Source organism: Mus caroli, chromosome 7 (assembly GCF_900094665.2).
Source record: "Mus caroli chromosome 7, CAROLI_EIJ_v1.1, whole genome shotgun sequence".
NCBI lineage: Eukaryota > Metazoa > Chordata > Mammalia > Rodentia > Muridae > Mus > Mus caroli.
The window spans coordinates 59,312,982-59,336,123 of NC_034576.1; the positions used below are offsets into that span (position 1 = coordinate 59,312,982).

The 23,142-nt window shown below is 38.3% G+C and overlaps 1 protein-coding gene across 2 annotated transcripts in view; it reads right to left on the reverse strand.

The window, feature by feature from the left end:
* The window catches only part of Gabrg3 (gamma-aminobutyric acid type A receptor gamma3 subunit), a 619,070-nt gene that overhangs the window by 38,064 nt on the left and 557,864 nt on the right, over positions 1–23,142 (reverse strand). For both annotated transcript variants that reach the window (XM_021166877.2, XM_029479966.1), the window contains exon 6: positions 16,048–16,185. In XM_021166877.2, coding sequence (XP_021022536.1) covers positions 16,048–16,185 — 138 coding nt within the window. The remainder of the gene's footprint in view (positions 1–16,047; positions 16,186–23,142) is intronic.

The window sequence follows — 23,142 nt, forward strand, 5'->3', positions numbered from 1 at the left end:
TCAGGTGAGAATTCGTTGTTCAGTTCTGACTGGAGGCTTGTCAAAGGGTCTGTGACCCACAGCTTGAGAACCACTGCTCTGGTCAATAGCCTAAATGGCTTAGAGGCAGGCAGATGACCAGAGTTGTTTCTACAGAGGTTCATTGAAGCCCTATGTTAAGTGAATTGCCCATTACTGACCAGATCCCAGTGAAGGGTAAGACCAGGCTCCCAGATTCATTATTCACTTACAGAGAGCCACGCCATGCCTTGGCCTCCAGATAACACTGCCATGATTTCTAACTTATGTGCAACACCAGTCAATTCTGGGGCATCCTCCAAGAAAGCCAGGTCTATATGCCTGTATTCACTTATTCACTATTCTGTCTCCAGTGTGCAGCAAGAGACATTGCTCATGCCAGAGATTCATCTGCTGACTAGTGGATGAGAAAAACCGGATTATTCCTCTAGACTATAGTCAAGTCATAGGTTGTGTGTAGGTGTGTGTGTGCATGTGTGTGTGTGTAACCAGACCCTCCCTGTGTGTCCCCCTTATACTTTGGGTTTTTTTCAGGACCAGTTAACATTCTGATGTACCTTTCAGGTTCCTTTTTGGGTTTTCAGCATTCTAAAATTAATCCTTTATATTAAATTAACTTTTAGAGATTTTAAGACTGTTTTAAGGTAAAAGTATGAACATCAACAGTCTTTCATAAGACATTTGAGAGCACTGTAATGTGGTGAAGGGCAGTGCTCACCATTACCATCAGTGGCCAGAGCTCTTGGTAGATCTTTGTTTCCTAATGCATAGCCAAGGCCTGGATTCCTGTGCAGGTGAAGAAATGACTGTGTGTATTAATTTCCGTGATGTCTTATTTCATGGAGTAGTGTGTGGACATAAGGCAGAGCCATGAGGATTGTGCTACCTGTGTTTCAGTGAAGCAACTGAATGCTGTGGCTTATTTTTTTCATCTGAAGTGAGCATAGTAGCATTGCTATGAATCAATGTGTGAAGTGCCATCAGTAGAGGACCTAGTCAAAGGATACTGTCAGCACCTATCAGTGTCTGTGTCTCTCTTACTATTTTTCAGAATGAGGAAGGAATGGAATGTGTGGTTTGCACATTGTATATTCTCAAAACCATGCAGCTTTTTACTCAGAAATGAAAGTGCTGATTAAAATATTACCAATTGTCAAAAGGAAGTTGACTTTTGAAAACAGATGGGAGCTCAATCTTCCAACTGGAATTGATCATTTAAATTTAATTGGTACTAGAAACCTCCTTGTATATAGTCAGTGGTTTGTTCCTTGGTATGGAGCTACTGTTTTGATACTGTGAGCCTGGAATGGTCAAGCTGGCATCAAGAAACAGAGTCTTGGTCTCCTTTGGGGGATTTTCTCTCTTACCTTAACTACCATTTAGAATGGGATAAGAGAGCATTCATTTCATTAAACCCGGGTTTGCAGCATCCTGGAATTACTATCTGTTTCTTTGTAACAAACTGAATCTCATAAAGGCTAAGTAGTGTATTAACACATGTTTATGTATATGAGAAGTATATCTCAAGACATGATATTGGTTATCTTGCAATGCATGGTGGAATCATTTGGGAACACTGAGTTGGCCTCATTGTAACAGAACAGTTTTGTTGGGTAAAAAGTACTATTCATTAGTTATAGTAAAAGGCCCAGATGTATTGCACAGAATTGATGTGTTTTAGAAAAAAATTGATGGAGCATCAGAAATTGAGAGATAAGCCATGGAGACAACAGCTGCCACATGTGTAATGTGTGGGATTCTGGTTATGACAGTAGATGTCAAAGGCCAAATGTCAACTAACTGAGTAAAAGAAACCAGAATTGGAATTGACACAGACAACCAAACATCAACAACAAAGTTTTGTTTATTCTTTGTTGTTTGTTTGTTTTGAGATATGGTTTTACTCTGCAGTTTAGGCTGGATATGAAGCCCAGGATAACCTTGAACTTTTACTGATTTTCCTGTCTCTGTTTTCTGAGTGTGGATATTACAGGGGTGAGTCACCATACCTGGCAACGAGTTTTAAAACTGGAAAGAAACAGGAAACATTGGAGTACAAAGAAGAATTGTCCAGCTTTTCTTTAGAAGCCAGAGTAGTTAAAGACTAGCCATGTGAGTGTGAGTGAAGATGACATCATGTTAAGTTATGCTATATAGTGTTAATTAATAACTACTAAATATCGGGTCTAGAGGGACACAGTTTGAAAGACTGTTCATCAGAGATGAAGGAATAAAGAAATAAGGAGGACAACAGAGGATGGGGAAAACAAATAAAAGGGGAAAAGACAATAAGCTTAGAGGAACACAGCTCAACACAGAAGCCTTCCTTGAGTTCCTATGAAAATTAGTTTATAATAATAATAAAATGTGTAGAGATTGGACAGCACAATGAGGTAACAGAGCCAAAGGTATTGATGCAGACACTACTACAGAATTGCAACATTCACTCAGAACAACAGTGAGCTCAGCAGACAACAGAAAAGTTTCAACACCATCCCAAGATGATCACAGCAAAGGATTAAATACAGACAAAAGGAACCAAAGTACCCAGAACCAAGACAAAGACATGGCAGCCAAGGCAGCCTGATACACATTTACTGGGTTCAAGAGGCAGGGACATAAGGATGTGAAATAGATAATGATGATCAAGTTAAAATACAAGAAATTTTACCTTAAACAAAGAATACCTACCTATTTTATGGTAAAAATAGTGCATGATTTTCTGAACTCTAAAACATTTTCTTGTTTTTCAAAAATAAAAAGAACTCATGAAATTATATATATAGGGAGGTGAGGGCAGATCTTGGAGGAGTTGAAGGACAAATACTAAAGGGTACATATCAATGTATGTTCTACAACATTCTCAAATCATTAATGAAAATAGTATGAAAAGTATAAGTCAATCACTCAGTCTGTAAGTTACATCTAGAGCACAGTTTGCTGTCTTATTCTTTAGGAAAAATGCCTATTAAATGGTTATAAAAAGATGAGGATGCCACCTTCCTATACAAAATGTACATATCATCATAAAAGAAGGATGAAGTTTTATAATAATGCAAATAAAATATATACATAGTACAGTAAGATGCAAGCTTGCCTCATTTATGAATAAAGTTACAGACCAAGTTTAACAACAGCCATGAGCCAATGCTAAGGGGCTTAGGGAAGTAGACAACACTTTAACTGGCAGATCACATAGTCTGTGAGGTAAATGTTCTTGTACTATATTTTTGCACGTATTATCTTTTTCATATTAGATTTTCCTATCTTTTGAACACCACTTAAACACCTGCTAAGTTCTAAGGGAGAGAACTGTAGTTCAGTCATGACACACTGAAAGAATACAGATTGATGGTGGCATTCTCAAGCCAGGAGAAAATAATGGGATACAAGTTGCAAGGCTCTTCATGAAACAGTAAAAGCAGATAGTTAACTATTGGAACAAGTGAAAATCTTAGGAAGAGCACAGAGCCATTGAATTACTCTGCATAAAAAGAATAGCAAAAGACAATTTAGAAAATAGACTTTTGCAAAGTTAATCTGGCATTCCCAGAGTTTAAAACTGACTGAAAGAACAGTGTAAGCAACAATTTTACACGAGGCACATTATGAATGAGGAAGTCTGGAAGCACTTGTCCGTGAGAGCTGGCTGGTATGACCAGAAGGACTGACACTCCTGGGAGCTGGTCTATGCAAGTGGCTAGGTTTGTCATGTACCTCCTGAACATAAATGCTCTACAATGCATCATCACTAGACAAGGACATTCAGCGGCTACCACAGAACAATACAGAAACAGAAAGGCAGACAAAGCATAAACAATGTCTATACCACAAGATCACTCCTGTTTTGTCCCATATGAGACAGTGTTTTTTGTTTGTTTGTTTGTTTTTGTCAATAATAGGGGTTTTAACCTTAGTCTCGGATCCTGAGATAAAAATGACTATGGTGACCTTGTGAGCATCCTGTATTTGCCAGGCACTGACAAAATGAAGGAGCTAGAGAAAGTACCCAAGGAGCTGAAGGGGTCTGAAGCCCCATAGGAGAAACATCAATATGAACTAACCAGTACCCCCAGAGCTCCCTGGGACTAAACCACCAATCAAAGAAAACACATAGTGGGACATGTGGATCTTGCTGTATATGTAGCTGAGGATGGCCTAGTCAGTCATCAATGGGAGGCGAGGCCCTAGCTCCTGTGAAGGTTCTATGTCCCAGTAAAAGGAATGCCAGGACTGGGAATGGGAGGGGGTGGGTTTGGGAGCAGAGGGAAGGGGGAGAGGATAGGGGATTTTTGGAGGGGAAACTAGGAAAGGGAAACATTTGAAATGTAAATAAAGAAAATATCTAATAAAAAAAGGAAAAAAAATGACCATGGCACCACGTGATGCAGTTACTAATTCTTTCACACGTAAAAACGTTAGCTATTATTTGTACTTATGAATTACCTAACAATGGGTACATAGTCTAAAACCATTTGCATACCATGTTAATTAAAATAAGAACTAGAAAGACTTGAACTTGAGTGAAGAAAGATAATTAATACCATATACTAATGTTAAGGAGACACCAATATGAAGGCTTGACATGAAGACTTTTAAGACATCCTCAAAAGCATCTTCAAGGGATCACAAAGTTCCTGGAAACAGAAGGAAAGAGAAAGCCCAAACAGAAATAGAAGACAGAATATTTTGAAGGTAGATTATATTTTGCATTATAAGATGACTGTGAGTCTCTGAGGACAAGGGGTGAAGGGTTATAATTTAAAGTGATGTGTCTGGGTATCAAGTTGACAAGATATGGTCTTATGACTGTTAATAGCAATTTCCACTTGATGATGTCTGTAATCCCCTAGGGGACAGAGCTTTGGTATACCTACGGAATATTATTATGATTATGTCAATTGAGAAGGGAAGACCTAACAAATGTGACCAGTATTGTACAAGCTGGGGGTACAAACTCTTGTGAACTACCAATTGTAGGAATTAAACCTGGCTCCTATGGAAGAGTAACAAGTGTTCTTAGGCACTGAGCAGCCTGTCCAACCCTTTAGGTTACTTTGTCAGGATCCTGGGTTAGGATTCTGTACTGCATAAAAATTAAGTAAGCTGTATACAAGCACCCCCAACTTCTTAATTATAGCTATAGTAAATTCAGTTGCTTCAAGCTCTTGCTACCTTGACTTTCTTACTCTAATAGAGCATACCCAGGAACTCTGGGCCAAAACAAGCCTTTCTTCATTAAGTTACTCAAGTAAGTCAGTTTGTCACAGAGATGAGGAAAGTAACTAAGATAATACACACAGATGTGCAAATAATAGCATAACAAAACATGGGCATGACAGTGAGAATCAGTATCTAGAGTCACTGTACTGACCCAAAATGTCCAATATATATTTATTTGTCTATCTATTTTGAACCTCCTTAAAGGAAATAAACCATATAAAGTGATAATGCTATATTTTTCAGTTTGTACTTTAAATAGATATAATACAAATGATCACAGTGGCCCTAAAACAATTAAAAGGAATAAAGATATACAAGATCAAGTCCCCCATCATTGTGGATGTAGTTTGTTATAAAACTAATACTGACAAATTCATGTTTATCTGGGAATCTTCTCCAGCTACCACTGACAAAGTAACATAAAGTGTTGGACAGTTTGCTCAGTGCTTAAGAACACTTGTTGCTCTCCTACAGGACCCAGGTTTAGTTACCACAACAGGTGGTTCACAACAGCTCGAGGGGCAGTTCCACCCTCTTCTGGTCTCTGTAGGAATCTGTACACTCAAAACATTCATCCAGACACATATTCACCTCAATAAAAATAAACCTTAAAAACATCTCTAGAAGATTGTGAGAGAATGATGAAAGACAGTGTAAGGTTGAAGGAGAACCTGATAAAGTAGGAAGAAGAAACTAGAAGGACATGTGACCTACGGGCACCAGAGAGGAAAATGGAAGGAACGGACAACACCGTACTGGTAACACTAAATGGAAATGAATCAAGCAATTTAATTCAAAGACAAAATTTCTGATTTCCAGATTACACCTTAATAAAAATTTTATGTTAAAACTGTAAATAAGTTGGATTGAATAATGGATCAAAATGAAATCCTGGTCAAAAGTAAAATCTCCAAACTAGTCATTTCAGTGTATATGCCAGACACAAGAACAAGAGAGTATCTGAAGGAAATCTGATAGGACAAGAAGACAAACAAGACACTATTAGAGTTGGAGAGCCCGACATTTCTCTGCCAACAATTGATAGAACAAAAAAAAAAAAAAAAAAAAAAAAAAAAAAAAAAAAAAAGAAAACAAGGAAAGAGCCTGAGAGTGCCATCCAATTTCAGGCCTCCTCAGCCTTTGGAAAGCTGTTTAACCAGAGTGTAAAACATTCTGTCCAAAGAGACTGGGGAGAAAAAAAAGAGAAAATGGCGATCTGTCATCACAGTGGTCTCTGATCACAATGGAGTCTAAGGAGATATCAGTTCAGATATCTCAGGTTACTGAGAATTTGACTTTGTCAATGTCCATGTGAATGACTCAAAGGACGTGAAAAAGACACCAAAGTAAATGAAAACAAGAGATATTAAATCAAAGAAGAATCTGAGAGTTAGGAAACTGCTTAGAATTAATAAACTGAGCTTCTTCTTCACCCCCCCCCCCAAAGCTGAATGTAGTAGAATGTAAGAAATAAAGAACAGAAATCAGTGACATTGACAAAGAAATGGTTTGGGCTAGAATCAAAAAAGCAGAGCAAGGACTCTGGAAAGTATGAAGATGGATGAGAGCGAGAAGCACATTGTCTGTATCCATTGGGTGTATGCCCAAGAGTGATATGGCTGGTTCTTAAGGAAGATCAATACCATTCTTTCTGAGAAACTGCCATATTGATTCCATAGTAGCTGTACAAGTTTGCACTGCCACAGAAATGGAGTATATACCCAAAGAACGCTCCATCCTATCACAATGACACTTGCTAAACTATGCTCATAACAGCTTTACTCATAAGAAGCCTGAAACTGGGAACAACCTGGATGTCCTTCCACTGAAGAATGGATAAAAAAAAATGTGGTACATTTATACAATGAGGAATTACTTAGCTCATTTTAAAAAATGACACCCTGAAATTTGCACGCAAATGGATGCAACTAGAAAAATAATCATCCCAGGTGAGATTACCCAGACCTAGAAAGAAAAATATGGTTGGTACCCACTTATAAATGGATATAAGCTGTTAAGTAAATGATAATCAAGCTATAATACACAGACCTAGAGAGGCTAGGTAAAGAGGAGAGTTCTGGAGTAGGGGGTACATGGACCTCCCTGGGAAGGAGGCCTGCTCTTTTCTGCAGAGCAAATGGAAGGGGAGTGACTCTGGAGCATAGGGGATGTGATGGGAGCTGGGAGGTGTGGAGGGAGGGGAAACTGTGGTCAGGGTGTATTATATGAGTGAAGAATCTATTTTCAATTAAGAATTAATTTAATTAAAACTATCTGTGTTATGAAAGGTGGATTTTAGGACTCAAGGGTATAATTAATTTGATGCACATTGTTTCAAACAAGATGTGACTATTTCAATTAAATTAACCATGAACAAATGATCAATCTGAGATATATCATTTGAATAGCCCTATAAGAATTAAATTAAGTTTATAACTTAAAAAAAATCCACAAAGACAAATTTAGTGTTAGCTTATTTCACAGATGAACATGCTCAATGTTCAAAGAGTAATTAATATTCCATTTTGTTTGGTTGTATATTTATGATTTCTCTAGTGGTCTTTATCTATTGCAAAAAGAAGTTTCTTTGATGAAAACTACATTTATTTGTTGGTATAATAATAAATGTTTATATACTATTGTTAGGGATTATGCTGGCTTATTAAATTAGTGGTTGTAGGTTTTCTTCCATGACTCCACTAGTGTTGAGTAGTGACTTTGATTTCCAATTCAAAAATGCAGAATCCTGGAGCTCCAACCCAATAGATATATCTACAAATACTCCCACATCTAAGGCTCAGGGAATGCTGCAGAAGACAAGGTGGAAAGGTTGTAAGAAGCAGAAGATCAGGGAGTTTGCTGTGAGACTGTGTTTCCTAATAATGTCAGAAGCTACACTCGTGAAGTCTTACCAACATGACTGCCTACACATGAGCTTAAGGATGACACCAGTGGGTATGTCCAAGTGCATGTGGAAAACCCAGGAGGCAGCAACCCTAAAAAAAGAACTATAGACAGCTAAAGAAAGCTGCGGGTGGGAGAGGTGAGCTTCCCTGAAAGAAAGCATACCAATTGGCTGCTCAGTGCCAAAGGGTCTGCCAGCCCTGAAAACATACGTACAAGTAGCAGTGTGTGTTCTGAGCAGGTTATATTTAGGATATATATGTTTATACATACCCATATGTAAGTAAAGGTCTGCAACCCTATAGGTGGAACAACAATATGAACTAACCAGTACCCCCAGAGCGCGTGTCTCTAGCTGCATATGTAGCAGAAGATAGCCTAGTCGGCCATCATTGGGAAAAGAGGCCCCTTGGTCTAGCAAACTTTATCTGCCCCAGTAGAGGGGAACACCAGGGCCAAGAAGTGGGAGTGGGTGGGTAGGGAGCAGGGTGGGGGAAGGGTATAGGGGACTTTTGGGATAGCATTTGAAATGTAAATGAAGAAAATATCTAATAAAAAATGTGGGGAAAATGAATGAAAAAACAGGCCATGAAGGAGTGCAGGGAAATGTATATGGGAGGTTTTAGAGGAAGGAAAGACAGAGAGAGATCTCATAATTAAATTATAAGCTCAGAAAAGGAAAATTAACACCAATTCTACTTGATCTCTTCTAGAAAACATCAAGCAAAAACAGTTTTCTTTTCACTCTACAAAGCCAGCATTAGCCTTACTTCAAAACCAGGGAAAATAGAAAACTAGAGATAAATGTATAGTTCATGAGTACTTCTGTATACCTCTTAAAAACCAGCAGATATTTGTTATATAAACAACATAACACATATATATGTATATGTAGTCAGTGATACATACCAACACACACACAAAATAATTACATATGATGAATAAATGGAATTTATTTCAGGGGCTTGAGGTTTGTTTGGTATTTGAAAATCCACCATGTTAAAGTTTAAAAAGGAAAAATAAAATCACATGATCATAACATTTGATTCAGACAAATATTTGAGAAAATTAAATATTCTTAATTCCCATTACTTGAAAAGTCACTGTGCCTGGTAACTAGAAACAAGGTCTCCCCCTCTCAGACTTCTTATCACACAGGCCATAAACAAGCCCTTTCTATCCCTCTCCCTGAGACACCAGTGCCAACTGTTCTTTATAACTAGGAAGATTAATATGTCCTAACACTTAGCTACTATTATGCCCCAGCTCCAGCTGGAGGAGACTGATGTCAGATCACTCACAGAGCTGTGTATACTGATAGACCCTGGCTAAATGCAAGGACATTGCTAAAAACATCTGAGTCTTCAAAATTACATTTTTCAAACTTGAGAAGGTCACCTTAGAAAATGTTTACAATTTTCTGAAAGGTTGTTTTAATCCTATTTTCTTTTTTTCTCCTTTATTCTAAAACCTTTGAGGAAAACATCCTATATAATTCTTTCAAGTATAATCCATCATACAAAGTTTTATGAAAGCCTTCCACTTCTACACTGATAAAGTGAACTGCATGAGCTAGCTATTCAAGAATTGTTTTAGAACTCATCTGCCTAACATTACTGTGGTTTTTACTATGAAGAAGAATTGATGAAAGTTAAATCTTATTTTAAAAACTCTCATCATTATACTTCTTTTCCACTTTGGAGTTTGTAAAAAATATAACATCAAATTTTTATATAAATATAACATACTTGAGGGAAACAAAATTCTATAATATATATATATATTCTAACAATGAATGACAGATTTAAAAATATTTTCTGTGATTGTAAAGATTAGAAAGTTTAAATAATAAACATTTGGAATGTGTACTATTGATGTTAGAAGGTGATCATGTTCCAGAGATGCCAGGAGATGATCATTGGAATTTCTGTAGTTTCAGCAAATTCATGGCCAAAACAGAACTGGTAAAATTATGAGTCTCTTCCACCTTATATACTAGTGTAAGCATTTTTCTTTGGTTCAAAGTGACTAACTTATTTTTCCTTATTAAATAATGCTGCATCTTTTTCTTCAGTCTGTTGTACAGTTTCTGGATTAAAGACACAGAATCTCATGGGTAAAAGTTATGTCAGGGCACGTGGTTTACAGGAACAAGGTGAATTCAGATACACTGTTGTCACTGGTTCCTTTATCAATATAAGAGCAAATAAACATAGGCTAGGAACATGGTCTGTTCTACATCAAGAAAAAAAAATTTAAAAGCTGCACTCCTTGGAATCTACAAAGAGCTCTGTAACCCCTTCTCTAAAGTACATTTTGGCTTCAGTAAAACAAACAAAAAAAAAGACAGTAAGAAAGATGACCCAGTGTAGGAGAATGGTAGGTGGGGAGATAGGCTTGGGTGGGTGGGTGGATGGAGGAACACCTTCATAGAAGCAGGGAAGGGAGGATTGGATAGAGGGTTTCTGGAAGGGGGGACCAGCAAAGGGGATAACATTTGAAATATAAATAAAGAAAATAACAAAAAAAGAAGATATCTGTGGATTGATAAGGTGGCCCAGACAATAAGGATATTTGTCACCAAACTTGGCAAGGTGGGTTGAATCCCTGAAACCTACATGGTGGAAGTTGTGTTGTGATACAGCACACTATAACATGTACATACTCACATATATGCACATACACACTGACACCAACAAGCAAAGAGATCTGATCTAGCAAGGGACCATGATCAAATAACCATATGCAACTATCCTGCCTCCCATAGACTTTCCACAACAATGCTAATGGCTTGGTGGGCAGTCCCCAGGATTAACCATTTTCCATTGTTCTAGGGGTCAGTGGTACTAATTTCACACCATTCTCAGATTTTTCTGAGAATGAAGCAAGAGCAGAGTGTATCATTTCATTAACTCTCTTTATCTGCGAATTTATTGCAAAAGAAAGAAAAAGCCAGATCCCTCTGCTTAAGACACATGGAGGGAGTCGTGCGACACTCCCAGCTAAATCTTCAAGTCTCATTAAAACTGCTAGCTACTTTCCATAAAAGAAGTTTTGTTCTAAGTTCAGCATAATTAGTCCTGATAAAAGGGCTGATCACAACACCGTGCAGCTCTGGATTAAGCTCATACCTTAAGAGTTTCATGCACTGATTTAAAAAGGCTTTGAGTACCAAGGAACAATAGATAAGACCAACACAGTTTGATATCAAGCCTTTGAAAAAGCAAAATCACACAAACCTTATATCAGTGGGAAAAAATTAAAGAAGAAAACGACTGGTTTGGGCTTGTCAGAATGGTAAGAAAAGCTTCAGGCCCAGGCCCAGCAGCGCTGCCCACGCATTGGAGGTAGGAGCTTGCAGCAGTGGGAAATCTCCCTGTCCTTCTGGTTTCGCATCCAAGTGCTTTTTCTGGCTTAATTATTTTGCTAGGTTCCCTGAAAACTGAGGGTCAGGTCCTGTTAATAAGATGAAATCTTTCTTGCAGTATTGCTATGGTAAAAATGATTGACATCACAGTGAGAGCCTAAACTCAGGCAAGGCTCATAGTGTGTGTGCTGCTGGAGGCCATGCCTGCAGCCTGCCAGGCCTACCTTCCTCTATGAATAAAGACACTGATACACACTGTGCTAGTCAGCAGGTTCAGCAAGGACCAAACAAAAGGCATAAAATGTTACAAGCAAATATTCTTACCTCCGTATTAAGTGTAAAAATTAAACTTTGGTCTGGTGGTAAGAACAGTTAATTAAATATGATTTTAAAGGGATACATATGTTCATTTTTGAATTCAATCATGAATTTTCATCTTTTAGTGGAAAGGATCATTATACCAAGCAGAGGATTCCCACTTTCCTCTGGGAATTATAGAGGAAGGATGACTTGGTAGATTTTGAGGGGTTTTTTTCCCACTCAATCTTATAGTCAAAGAGACTGCCACTATATTTAGAATGATAACTATGAACCTGGAGTGATTTATTTTCCAGACAGCATTGAGGTAAATGTGAAGAGATTGAAGTTTCACTTTATTCTATGAGAGGTATTTAAACACATATTTCTATTCTCATTCAAGTTATAAATCTCACCATATATCCCTGTTAAAATGTGCCTTACTGAATTAAATGCTAGCACGTAAATTAATGGACTATTTAGTAAAGAAAGCCAATGCATAAATACCTTGACTCTCCCTCACAGCAAATGCCTTCAGGCAACAATAATAATAATAATAGATATTATTTCTATTTATAGATGACAGCTATGCACTTGACATAGGTTAGCTCACTGAAATTCACAATAGCTACCAAAAGAGAAAACAGTTTCCTCTTCATTGTTATGGTCACAGGAACTGTCAGAGGCTGCACTCTGAGGCTGAAATTCCCACCTCACGCCCAGTGAGAATTTCATACTCTACACACTCAGGAAAAGAAAATCAAGGCAAACTCTTTTAATGATACCTCATGGCCATTTCTGGTTAATGCCCCAAGAAGAGGTAGCCACAAACAGACTTTACTAAGTTGTATACAACTTAGGCTTGTGTATTTCATATATGCTGTCACCCTTAGATCGTTTTCTCATCCTAAACCCAGGTTACACTTTCAACAAGTTAAATAGGCACAGGAAATTTCAAGTCTGTCTACCTGGGCAGATGGGAGATTCTTACAGCAAAGATATGGCCAGAATTGTTTCTTAAGTACACCAGTATTCTCTTGCTCAACTGGCAGAATTATGCCATTGTTAAGAGAAGTGGAGACTTTTTAGTCGAGCAGGATGTTATAGTGTCTGTCATCCTATGCTGCCCTCTCCCCCTGAGCTGCCCCTTAAAGGCCTGGTTTTTGATAAGGAGATAGGCCTAATGTCCTGTTGTATGTCAGCGTTGTCTCCTTCTGCTATAGAAACAGAACCTAATTGGAGGTCAAACTTAGTGAACAAACAGAAGCAGAAACTTTCTCAGCAGTCCTAAACTTCAACTCTGGTACAATGTTTTCTTCCTATGGTTTCTTAACAGGCCTTGGTCAGTGTCCTATTTATCTCTAGTCAGAATGGAGTGACTGTTCCTTCAGCTAACAAACATGGCCACTGTATTACTTATCTCCCAGTCATATTGGAGGCAGTGCTCCTTAGATACATTCAACTTCATGTAACTTAATTTTCCCTAAGCAACTTTATCCGTAAATTCTTTATTGTATCAATTTTATTACCTCAATTTTTCTCCCGCATCAATACCAGGTAAGCTCATTTTGGGATGCTCACAGGAGCTGCCCAGGGCCAAATACCATATAAGTGGCACAGTGCAGTTCAAACAAGGTATGGCCATCTGGCCCTAGGGTTCCTCACCTGCCCTCTCTGCTTAGAGCAGATGGCCGGGGAAGCATTTTAAAGCTTTATCTTCAGCACTGGCAATATCTAAACTTCATACACACAGTGGTGTTTGTGGACTTTGGGGAAGTACCATGAGTTGCTACTAAACTTAAAGCATGAATAAACTTCAGAAATATCAGCTGTGCACATTACGCTGTGATGCTTTAGTCACAGTGCTGGAAGAGCGGCCTTCCCTTTGACTGACAACTGGCCTCTCCCTGGGACCCCGCCAGAGCCTGCCAGTGAAATCTACACCAAAAGAAAAGATATTAAAGCAATTAATTTCGGGCCCTAGGCTTCTGTTTGATCTCATCGTCTGAGGTGAGAGTGTGTTTGAAAGCCTGGCTTCTACAACCAAACCCCTTCTGAGCGGCAGAAGATGGCTCTCATCCTAGCTCCCTGCAGGATGGGTCACTGCAAGTCTGAACCTGTTCTGCATAGCTTTGTGCATCCAGCACCACAGCAGATCATACAGCACATTGAAAAAGAATATCAGGTGTCCTGACTATATTGCTTAGAAAAGTTAACTAACAATCCTGGACAGTTTTAGAAATTGTGATACAGCCAGGGAATGGGTTAGCTTGCAAGTGTCTTTGAAGGGGTGGTAGCTCATTATGAGGCTCTCAGTACCAAATTCTTCATCCCCATCTTCTTTAGTCTGAAAACATTAGTTTCCCTTTATTTGTATTGGCAAGTTGGCTGTAAGTAAGGTTCTCTGATTTGTTCATGCTTGCAATCTCAGTGTGTGCATGTTGTCATGCATCCTGGTATAAAGTCAGACATCTCTCTTAGTTTTGCTTGTGTCTTTTCCTCTAGGTACTTAAATACACATTTCCAGCTTGCTGTTTGGCAGTCTACTGACTTTCTTTGCACTCACTCATAGGACTGGACAGTATTGTTGAACATGCAAATTCACATTTTCTATCTATTTAGGACAATTCTTCCCCTCTTTTAATTTAATGTGTATGAACCCCACTCCTCTTTAGGTTTACATAATTTTAAAACCAAAGACACAGGAAAACGTCATATGTTATCTCACTGACTCATTCACTGCCTACCTCTAAATTATTATTGCTTAGATTTGATGCCTTCTACTGATCAGCTTTAGGGTTTATAACTATAATTTTTACTTCTGATTTTGTTGTATGATATTTTTGCATCTTAAATTTAAAAATTCTGGAGCTTTCTTTTTTAAATTTCTAAGTGGTTGTATTTCTTGCTTTTTTAAAAATATAAAATAGTGTTCTCATGAAATTATCCATACTTTTTTTTATGTAGACCTGACTGGCCTTGAACTCATAGAGATTCACCCTGATCTCAAGCACTAAGATTAAAGGCATGTCCCGCCACACCCAAGTCATCTTCTGTTCTCACAAAAAGAATTTATTTCTATCCTAAAGCTATTGTTGAGTAATTTCATTGTTTTAGTCATCTCTTTGTCTCTTTCTGTCTTTATTTGTTTTTCCTTTGGGTTTGGTCAGCAGGCCATATATTTATGCATTATTATGCAATTATTTTTGTGTAAGAGGTGGGAAGGCATTGCTTTAAGCATCTCCCTTCTTACTGCCACCACAGTCAACTTATAGAAGGTATGACCCTTCATCCTTCTAACCTTTATCACGTATACAGGTCTACCTCTCAACTGTAGCATGGGGACACCTGTAAGAAATCTTTCCCTTTCATCTTTTATTTGCTAGTTCTTCAGTGCCCTTCTGAATACATATATGACTTCTATGTAATTTTTCAATTAGATATACTTAATTGTTTAATCAATTAAAAAGCTGATATATTGTTCTAGGCATCAATAAAGTTATTTATTATGGGATTTTAAGAGCAAATTATTTTCACATTAGCAAATAGTAAGATCTTTAGGAAATAATCTAACTCCACTTTATACCTTCCAGAAGAAAGTCAATGAAAAGATAGTTGATTACAACTACTAAATACCAAGTAGGAAGAAGGACACGAACATAAAACATAAATTTATCCAGACTACTTGTCATATAATTGCTGATATATTTTATGTATAAATGATCAATATGATATTTGTTCTCAATGTATCAAAAAATCAAATTTTTCTTATTTTATAGTAATAAAGGAAAAACTAGAATGTATTGTTAAAAACATGTTTCATCAGATCCTTTTATTTGTGAATTCTGAGTGTCACCCGAGTTTCAGGGAAGTCAGCGAAGAACAATCTGCGACATTGGTATAAACCCGATTCATAAGTCTCACAGCCCTAAGCATTGCAGTAGGGTTACATACCAGCCAGTCTTGAGCAATGTAGTTAGGTGCACAGATATAATGTCTCCACAGACTTTATTCAAAAACATAAGTCAGTTCTATCCTACCCAAATTTAAACCTTGAACATATTTCCATCTTTGAATCAGCTGTTTTGCCTAAAACATGGTCCTGGGTGCTCCTTGCTAAGATTCAGCATAAACATACAAATGGAAGTCTACCAGGGCTTGCCTGGAGGTTGGGACACAGGGGATCAAGGTCAAATTTCCCTGTTGGCCTAAAAGCTGACTTAATTAAGTGCTCCTACCTGCAGATGTTGTCACGATTTCTGTAGTGTTTCTGAGGCCCATGAAGTCAAACTGATAGAGCCGCCATGATTTCTGATCAGCTGCCTCAACTGAATTTTTCCTCCAACGATAAACCATTTCTTCTTTGGGGTAGCCATCTAAAAGCAGAGAAGATATTAACACCTGCAAATTTAGATTCATAAAACATTATGTCAAAATTTGTTTCTGATCACCTTGTAGTAGTTACAATTTTAAGTTCTGTTTTTTTAGAGACACAGAAACTCCACAAGTCAAAGGACAAGTGGCTCCTGACACTTGTCTTAATGATGAACAAAGAATTATTTAGCTAGGAGCCTGGCCACGTTTCTATGGGTGCAGTAAATAGGACTATGTTTCTTTAACCTGAACCATGATGATGAGTTGACCTTCCAAGAGAGGAGGTATTTTCCAATGTTAGCATAAGCACCAGTTTTGTCATCCTGGCCTAAGTCTGACATTCATTAACCAAGACTGCTTTATTTGCACCATGTAGATGTCATTACATATATGATTTTATGTATGCCTATACATATATAGATTTTAATGAACTTTTCTCACATAGGCTGATGATGCTTTCTCCAAAGACCACCTAACAAAAATACCAATACCAGCCATGAGAAGCCCTCATTTGAATTGTTGGTCAATACTGTCTGCCTGGCTCCAAAATATAACCTGTTGTTGCTGCCTTTGATTACCTCCCCAGAGGTGAAAGATGAGACTTTATTGCTGAAGATAATACACAAATCAGAAGCAAAGTCTAGAAACCCTATAGCTGGAACTGACCTGAATGCCCCCTCCTTGAGTTCTAGCTTTCATGATATCTGAAGGCATCACGGAAGCTTCTAAGGAAGGAAGGCAACCAACAATTTTAGCCAACTATGATACCTATTAACCAATTCAATTACCAGCATGGCATGATAACCCTAAAAGTGCAGTAGTGGCATATACAACTTGGAGGTAATGAATTGTTCTCTAATTGATCTTTAGATCCACTCAGCAAGAGAAAAGGTATGCTTAGTACTAGGAACCCAGCTAACAGTTATGCTAGTAGAGTCATAATTTTGAGAGGAGAATCTCAACCATTAACTTGCTAAACCAACATAATCCCTAACAATAGTCTATAAACATTTATTATTACACCCATAGATAAGTATATAATCTATCTATCTATCTATCTATCTATCTATCTATCTATCTATCTATCTATCTATCATCTATCATCCACACCATAGAAGACAGGTATCTCCAGAAACATCTTTTTTTTTTAATTTATTTTATGTTATTTAGAGAAGTTGTTATTTTGTAAACAACTGGAAGGAGGACTTATATACCACTGTTTTCTACACATATATTCCATATCCCACTAACAGCAACCACATTTGTTGGTATACTTGTTACAATTGATCACTTGCACAAATAGACATATCATTATCAGTCAGAACTCACAGTTTTTATTACATACTTCACTTTATAGATTGTTATATAGTCTATGGATTAGGCAAACACATATGGCATGTGTTTGTCATTGGTGCTGTCTATGTAGTTCCATGGTCTGGCATATCATCTGTCTTCTTTCTATTCACCCCACAGTTCATCTGGAAACCACTGATGCCTTCATTGGTTCTTTCTTCATGCTTGGCTCCATCAGTGTGAACTTAATGCTGATCACTGGGAGATCTCCACTTTGTTCTATCTGCTCAAACTCATTCACTCCACTGATGAAATTTTTAATTGTAGACATTGTACTTTTCAAGGCTAAGACTTCAATTGGGTTCTTTTAAAGTAGGTTCTATCTTTTAACTACTTTTATGAGATCTGATTAGCATATTTTCATTTAATTATTTAGATATGATTTCCTATACATTTTTCAAAGTGCTAAATAGAGCAGACATAAATTTTTTTTTACTAGTATATCTAACATCTGGGAATCTTTAGTGATGTGTGAGTGTGTGTGTGTTCTCATATGAGTGTGTATTTGTTTATATGTGCTTGTGCACTAAAAGACCAGAGGACAATCTCAGGTTTTTTTATTCCCTAGAAACCAGAAACTCACTGGTCTCCATTGTCCCAGAGAAACATCTATTTCAGGCACAATTTTGTGCTTGCACAGCAAGCACTTTACTAGCTAAGTTATTTCCCTAGCCCCTTCAACAATAATTTCTATTCCAGTTTTATTTTTTTTTTATAGTAGGGACATTTTTCTATTTCCTTACGGGCTCTATACAATTTTAGAAACTAGACATTTAAAACATGGTCTTTTTACTAATTGTTTTAAATTTTCATACCTGTTTCCAATATATTTTGATTATATTCACTTTGATGCTTTCCTCTATCTAGACTTAACCCCACCACCTCCCAACTTTATTTCCTCTTTTATTATTTGTTTTTCATAACCCACTGAGTAAAGTTTTTACTTCTAAAAAAAATCATGGTTGTGGGGTGTGGTTTCCACCCTCTCTTCTGAGGTGATGCAGAGCACCAAGGCAGAGCCTCCAGGTGCTTGGCTAAGGACCTGCACTCACCACTGCCCTCCCTGGTCTCCCTTGATCCCTAGATTCAAGTTCTCCAACTTAAGTGTGCTCATACCTACATTCATATCACAGAGCACAGTGGCCAAACCCAGCTCCTTGATCACTGAACACCTTCCAAAGGCTTTGCTGCCCTGATATTTGTAGAAATGCAGATGATCTCAGCTTTTCAACAAGCATTAGCAAGAGTTTCTTGAGCTTTACCCATCAATCTGTCAGCGATACCATTCTTAAGATCTTTCTCTGATACAACATTTTATAAGATACCACTTCCTCTGAAATAGGCTTTATAGCCAGTGATAAGCCTCCAAACCAAAGCCATTCAAGCTTTGGAACCTGTCAGTGGACTGGAAGCAACAAGAAGCTGGAGCCAGAGCAATTTTCCACAGCCCTTGTACAGTCTGTCAGCACACCGAGAGAACAGAACCTTTATGGAGACTTCTCATCCTTTCTCCTTCTTGACATTTTATGTATGAGACACTGAATTGAAAGTTTTATGTAAAACTCACCATTGATATCTATATTTATTTTTGTTTTTAAAATGTGCTCAGACAAATACTTCTGAATTCTGATTACAGTTTGTTTGTGGGTCCCCCAATCCCACCTCAACACATACAACACACACTTAAATTTAAGGACTGCCTTGCTTTTCATTCATTCTACACAGAGCTCAACCCTCTGAGTAAAACTGTTCTTCTCTGGTGTCCAAAGTTCATGAGTTCAACTGCTGGGCCAGGGGCTCTGAGTCCCAGGCTTCCTGTTCCATGTAGTCATAGCCATCAGGGTTCACTGCCATGACTTAGAGATTGGCCTCACCAAGCCTGAGCATTGTCACGTCCTCCTTGACTTGTGATCCTGTGCCTAGAACTCTCTTCTCTTTGAGGACTAGATTCTGAGTCCTATTGTATGATCCCAGTAGGGTGAGATGGCCACACTCACTTCCCTCAGGACTGAAATCAATTGGATGGCTGTTTTAATTTGATTTTTGGCTTTTCTTAAGGTAGACCTTGCTATATTGTTAAGAGACTGACCTTATCTGTTCAGGGAAGGACACCATCCTTCTAGGCTCTCCCTTTAATTTCTCCCTTTAATTTGTGATTCCTTCTGAGGTTGTTTTGGTCAAGGCCTTTCTTTTGACAGACCCCCGTGCATGATATTCACAAATATTGCTTGTTAATGCTTAAGTTTTTCTCTCTTTACATTCTGTTAATGTTTTTCCTTAAATATCCGTGATTAGAAAACTGCAATTTTCATATCAACCCAAACGTATTCCATTGTAAGTAGGGACCTCCTAATGTGAAGCCACTCAGGTCAAAGGCTCAAAAATAAAATAAGAAAAAAAAATCGTACCACTGTGTTTTAGTTAGGGTTTTATTACTGTGAATAGACACCATGGCCATAACAACCCTTATAAAGGAACATTTCATAAGTTTGGGGGGTCTGGCTTACAGTACAGAGGTTTATTCCATTATTGCCATGGCAGGAAGCATGCTGGTTCACAGGAAGATAGTCTTGGAAAGTTACTGGAGAGTTCTATGTCTAGATCAGCAGGCAGCAGGAAAGAGAGTGCTACTGGGTCCATCATGGGCTTCTGAAACCCCAAAGTCCACCTCCACAGTGACACACTTCCTATAACAAGGGCATACCTCTCTAACAAGGCCATAGCTCTGAATAGTGCTACTCCCTATGAGTCCAGGAGGGCCATTTTCATTCAAACCACCATACAATGGATTCAGATCTTGCCACCACCGGGTCATAATCCTATTAAAATTGAGGCTTTTTTTCAAGGTTGTGTCTTCTTTTTGTGGAGAATATAGATAGGATTCCTACATTATAATAATGCTTTGGTATTGAAGAAAGCATAGAAATATATTTCACTGATATAATGATTGTACCTCTCATATCTGTAGATTCATATGCTAAAGCCATAGTCCTGAGTGGCTTCACATTAGGAGGTCCCTCCCTACTTACAATGGAATAAATGATTTAATAAAACATGCAGTTGATCTCCGCCCCACCCCTGGCAGTCTATAAGCACACACCATCAAGCAGAAGTAGCCTTTTCTACATACTAAAGAGTCCTCAGCAGGCACTCAATCTGTTCACCCCAGATGGTGAAATTCCTTGTCTGCCAAACAGAGGAAATGAATTGTGTTTAAGCTGATTGGTGTATGGAATTTTGTTGCAATGACCTGATATCCTCACATATGGATCAATTAGTACTGGCTCAGGTAACAAGAATCTCTGAGTTCAGGATCCCACCACTTCCCTCTAGACTTGTTTTCTTATAATTTCAGACCTGGATAGAAGAGATTGAGACTAAGAGTAAGGAATTACACTTCACACAGCTTTTGTGAGGAGAAGAGTCAAATTTTCTTTGTCTAATAAGAGTTAAGTGCCATTCTAGTTTGTTACACTTGACCTACTTTGAAAAATATGTAGAGGGAGGAGGGGGCAGTGCTGGTTTAAAAAGTTACTGGGCGATTGTTCCCCATCTGCTTTTTCTGTATGGAAGAAAAGCAATTCTTCTTGGGAATTGTGATCAGTTTCTTGTTTGGAGTTATCAGTGTGCTCATGCATAATAATTGTTCTGATGCTATGAAAAATGTAATTTTCCCAATGCAAACATCACACACATATATCAGAAGTAAGAAAACAATCAATCATAAACTTATCACTGTTGTGATAAGAGCCTAGTTGTGAAGATGCATTGTAGTATGCTGGATATGGTGGAATCTATTGTTGACCACAACATTGCAGCCAGCACTTAGAAACTGTTTTATTCTCTTCCTTAAAATTCTTGATGCAGAGATTCTCAACTCCATACAGTGCAGTGTATGGTATCTTTATTGCTAGAGAAAGACCTTTGAATGGGGACTGTTGTCTAACTTTAAGGTATTAAATAACTGGTTTTAAGATATTATAAAAGCCATACATCTTTCAAGGTTTTATCTTTTCAAAAACATATGGGGAAATACTTCTTCCTGAAAACCCAGCTATACCACTTTTGGGCATATACCCAAAAGATATTCTAAGACACCACAAGGACACATGCTCCACTATGTTCATAGCAGCCTTATTTGTAATAGCCAGAAGCTAGAAACAACCCAGATGTCCCTCCACTGAGGAGTGGATACAGAAAATGTGGTTCATTCACACAATTAGAGCTATTAAAAACAAGGACATCATGAATTTTGCAGGCAATTGGATGGAACTAGAAAATATCATCCTGAGTAAGGTAACCCAGACCTACATGCATGGTATGTACTCACTGATAAGTGGATATTGGCCAAAAAGTTCAGAATACCCACCATACAACTCAGACCATATGAAGCTTAACAAGAAAGAAGGCCCAGGTGTAGATACTTCAGTGATACTTACAAGATGGAACAAAATAACCACAGGAGGCAGAGAGTGGGAGGAATCTGGGTGGGATAATGGAGGGGGAGGGGAAAGAGGGGGCAGTATTGGATATGGAGGACACATAAAAGAAGTCTAGACAGTCAGGACAATAAATGGAAATATGCAGCTTCTTGGGGTAAGGGTTGAAGAGCCTCTGGAAAATCCCAGAGACCTTGGGATGTGAGAGGCTCCCAGGATTCAATAGGGATGATCTTATCTGAAATGCCCAACAGTAGAGAAGTGGAACCTGAAGAGACCACCTCCAGTAGATAGATATGGCCATTAAATGAGATGTAGGACCACCCACCTTTTTAAAATTTTTTTGCCCAGAATTGGGCCTGTCTAAAAAAATTGCAGAGATAAACATGGAGCATAGAATGAAGGAAAGGCCATCCAGACACTGGCCCAATTTGGGATCTTTCCCATGTGCAAGCACTAAACCTTGCCACTCTTACTGATGCCATATTGTGCTTGCAGACAGGAGCCTAGCATGCCTGTCCTTTGAGAGGCTCTACCAGCAACTGACTGAGACAGATGCAGATACTTACACCCAACCATTGGAAAGAGGTCAGGGACCCTCATGGAAAAGTTAGGGGAAGAGCTGAAGGAGCTGAAGGGGATTACAACCCTATAGGAAGAACAACAGCATCAACTAACCTGAACCCCTCAGAGTTCCCAGAGACCAAGCCACTAAGAAAAGAGCATACATGGGCTGGTCCTTGGCCACTGGCACATATGTAGCAGAGGACTGCCTTGTCTGGTTTCAGTGGGAGAAGATGGACTTAATCCTATAGAAACCTGATGCTCCAGGGAAGGAAAAGGCTAGTGTGTGGGTGGAGAGTAAGGTGGGTGTAGGTTGGTGGGATAGAAACAAAGGGGAGGAGGGATGGAGTGAAGAACTCAGGGAGGGGGGACCAAGAATGGGGGGAACATTCATAATGTAAATAAATAACATAATTTAATAAAAAAAAGATAAAAAGAATCCTCAATACAGAGATTCTCAACTTGGTACAGTGCCTAATATGGTGTCTTTATTTCTAAAGAAAGGCCTTTGGTATGGAGATCTTGAGACATAGTGGCTATGGATTCCAGAAGATTAAATCTCCTAGTTTAAGGAGATTTAATCTGGGCTACACCTTTCATCTG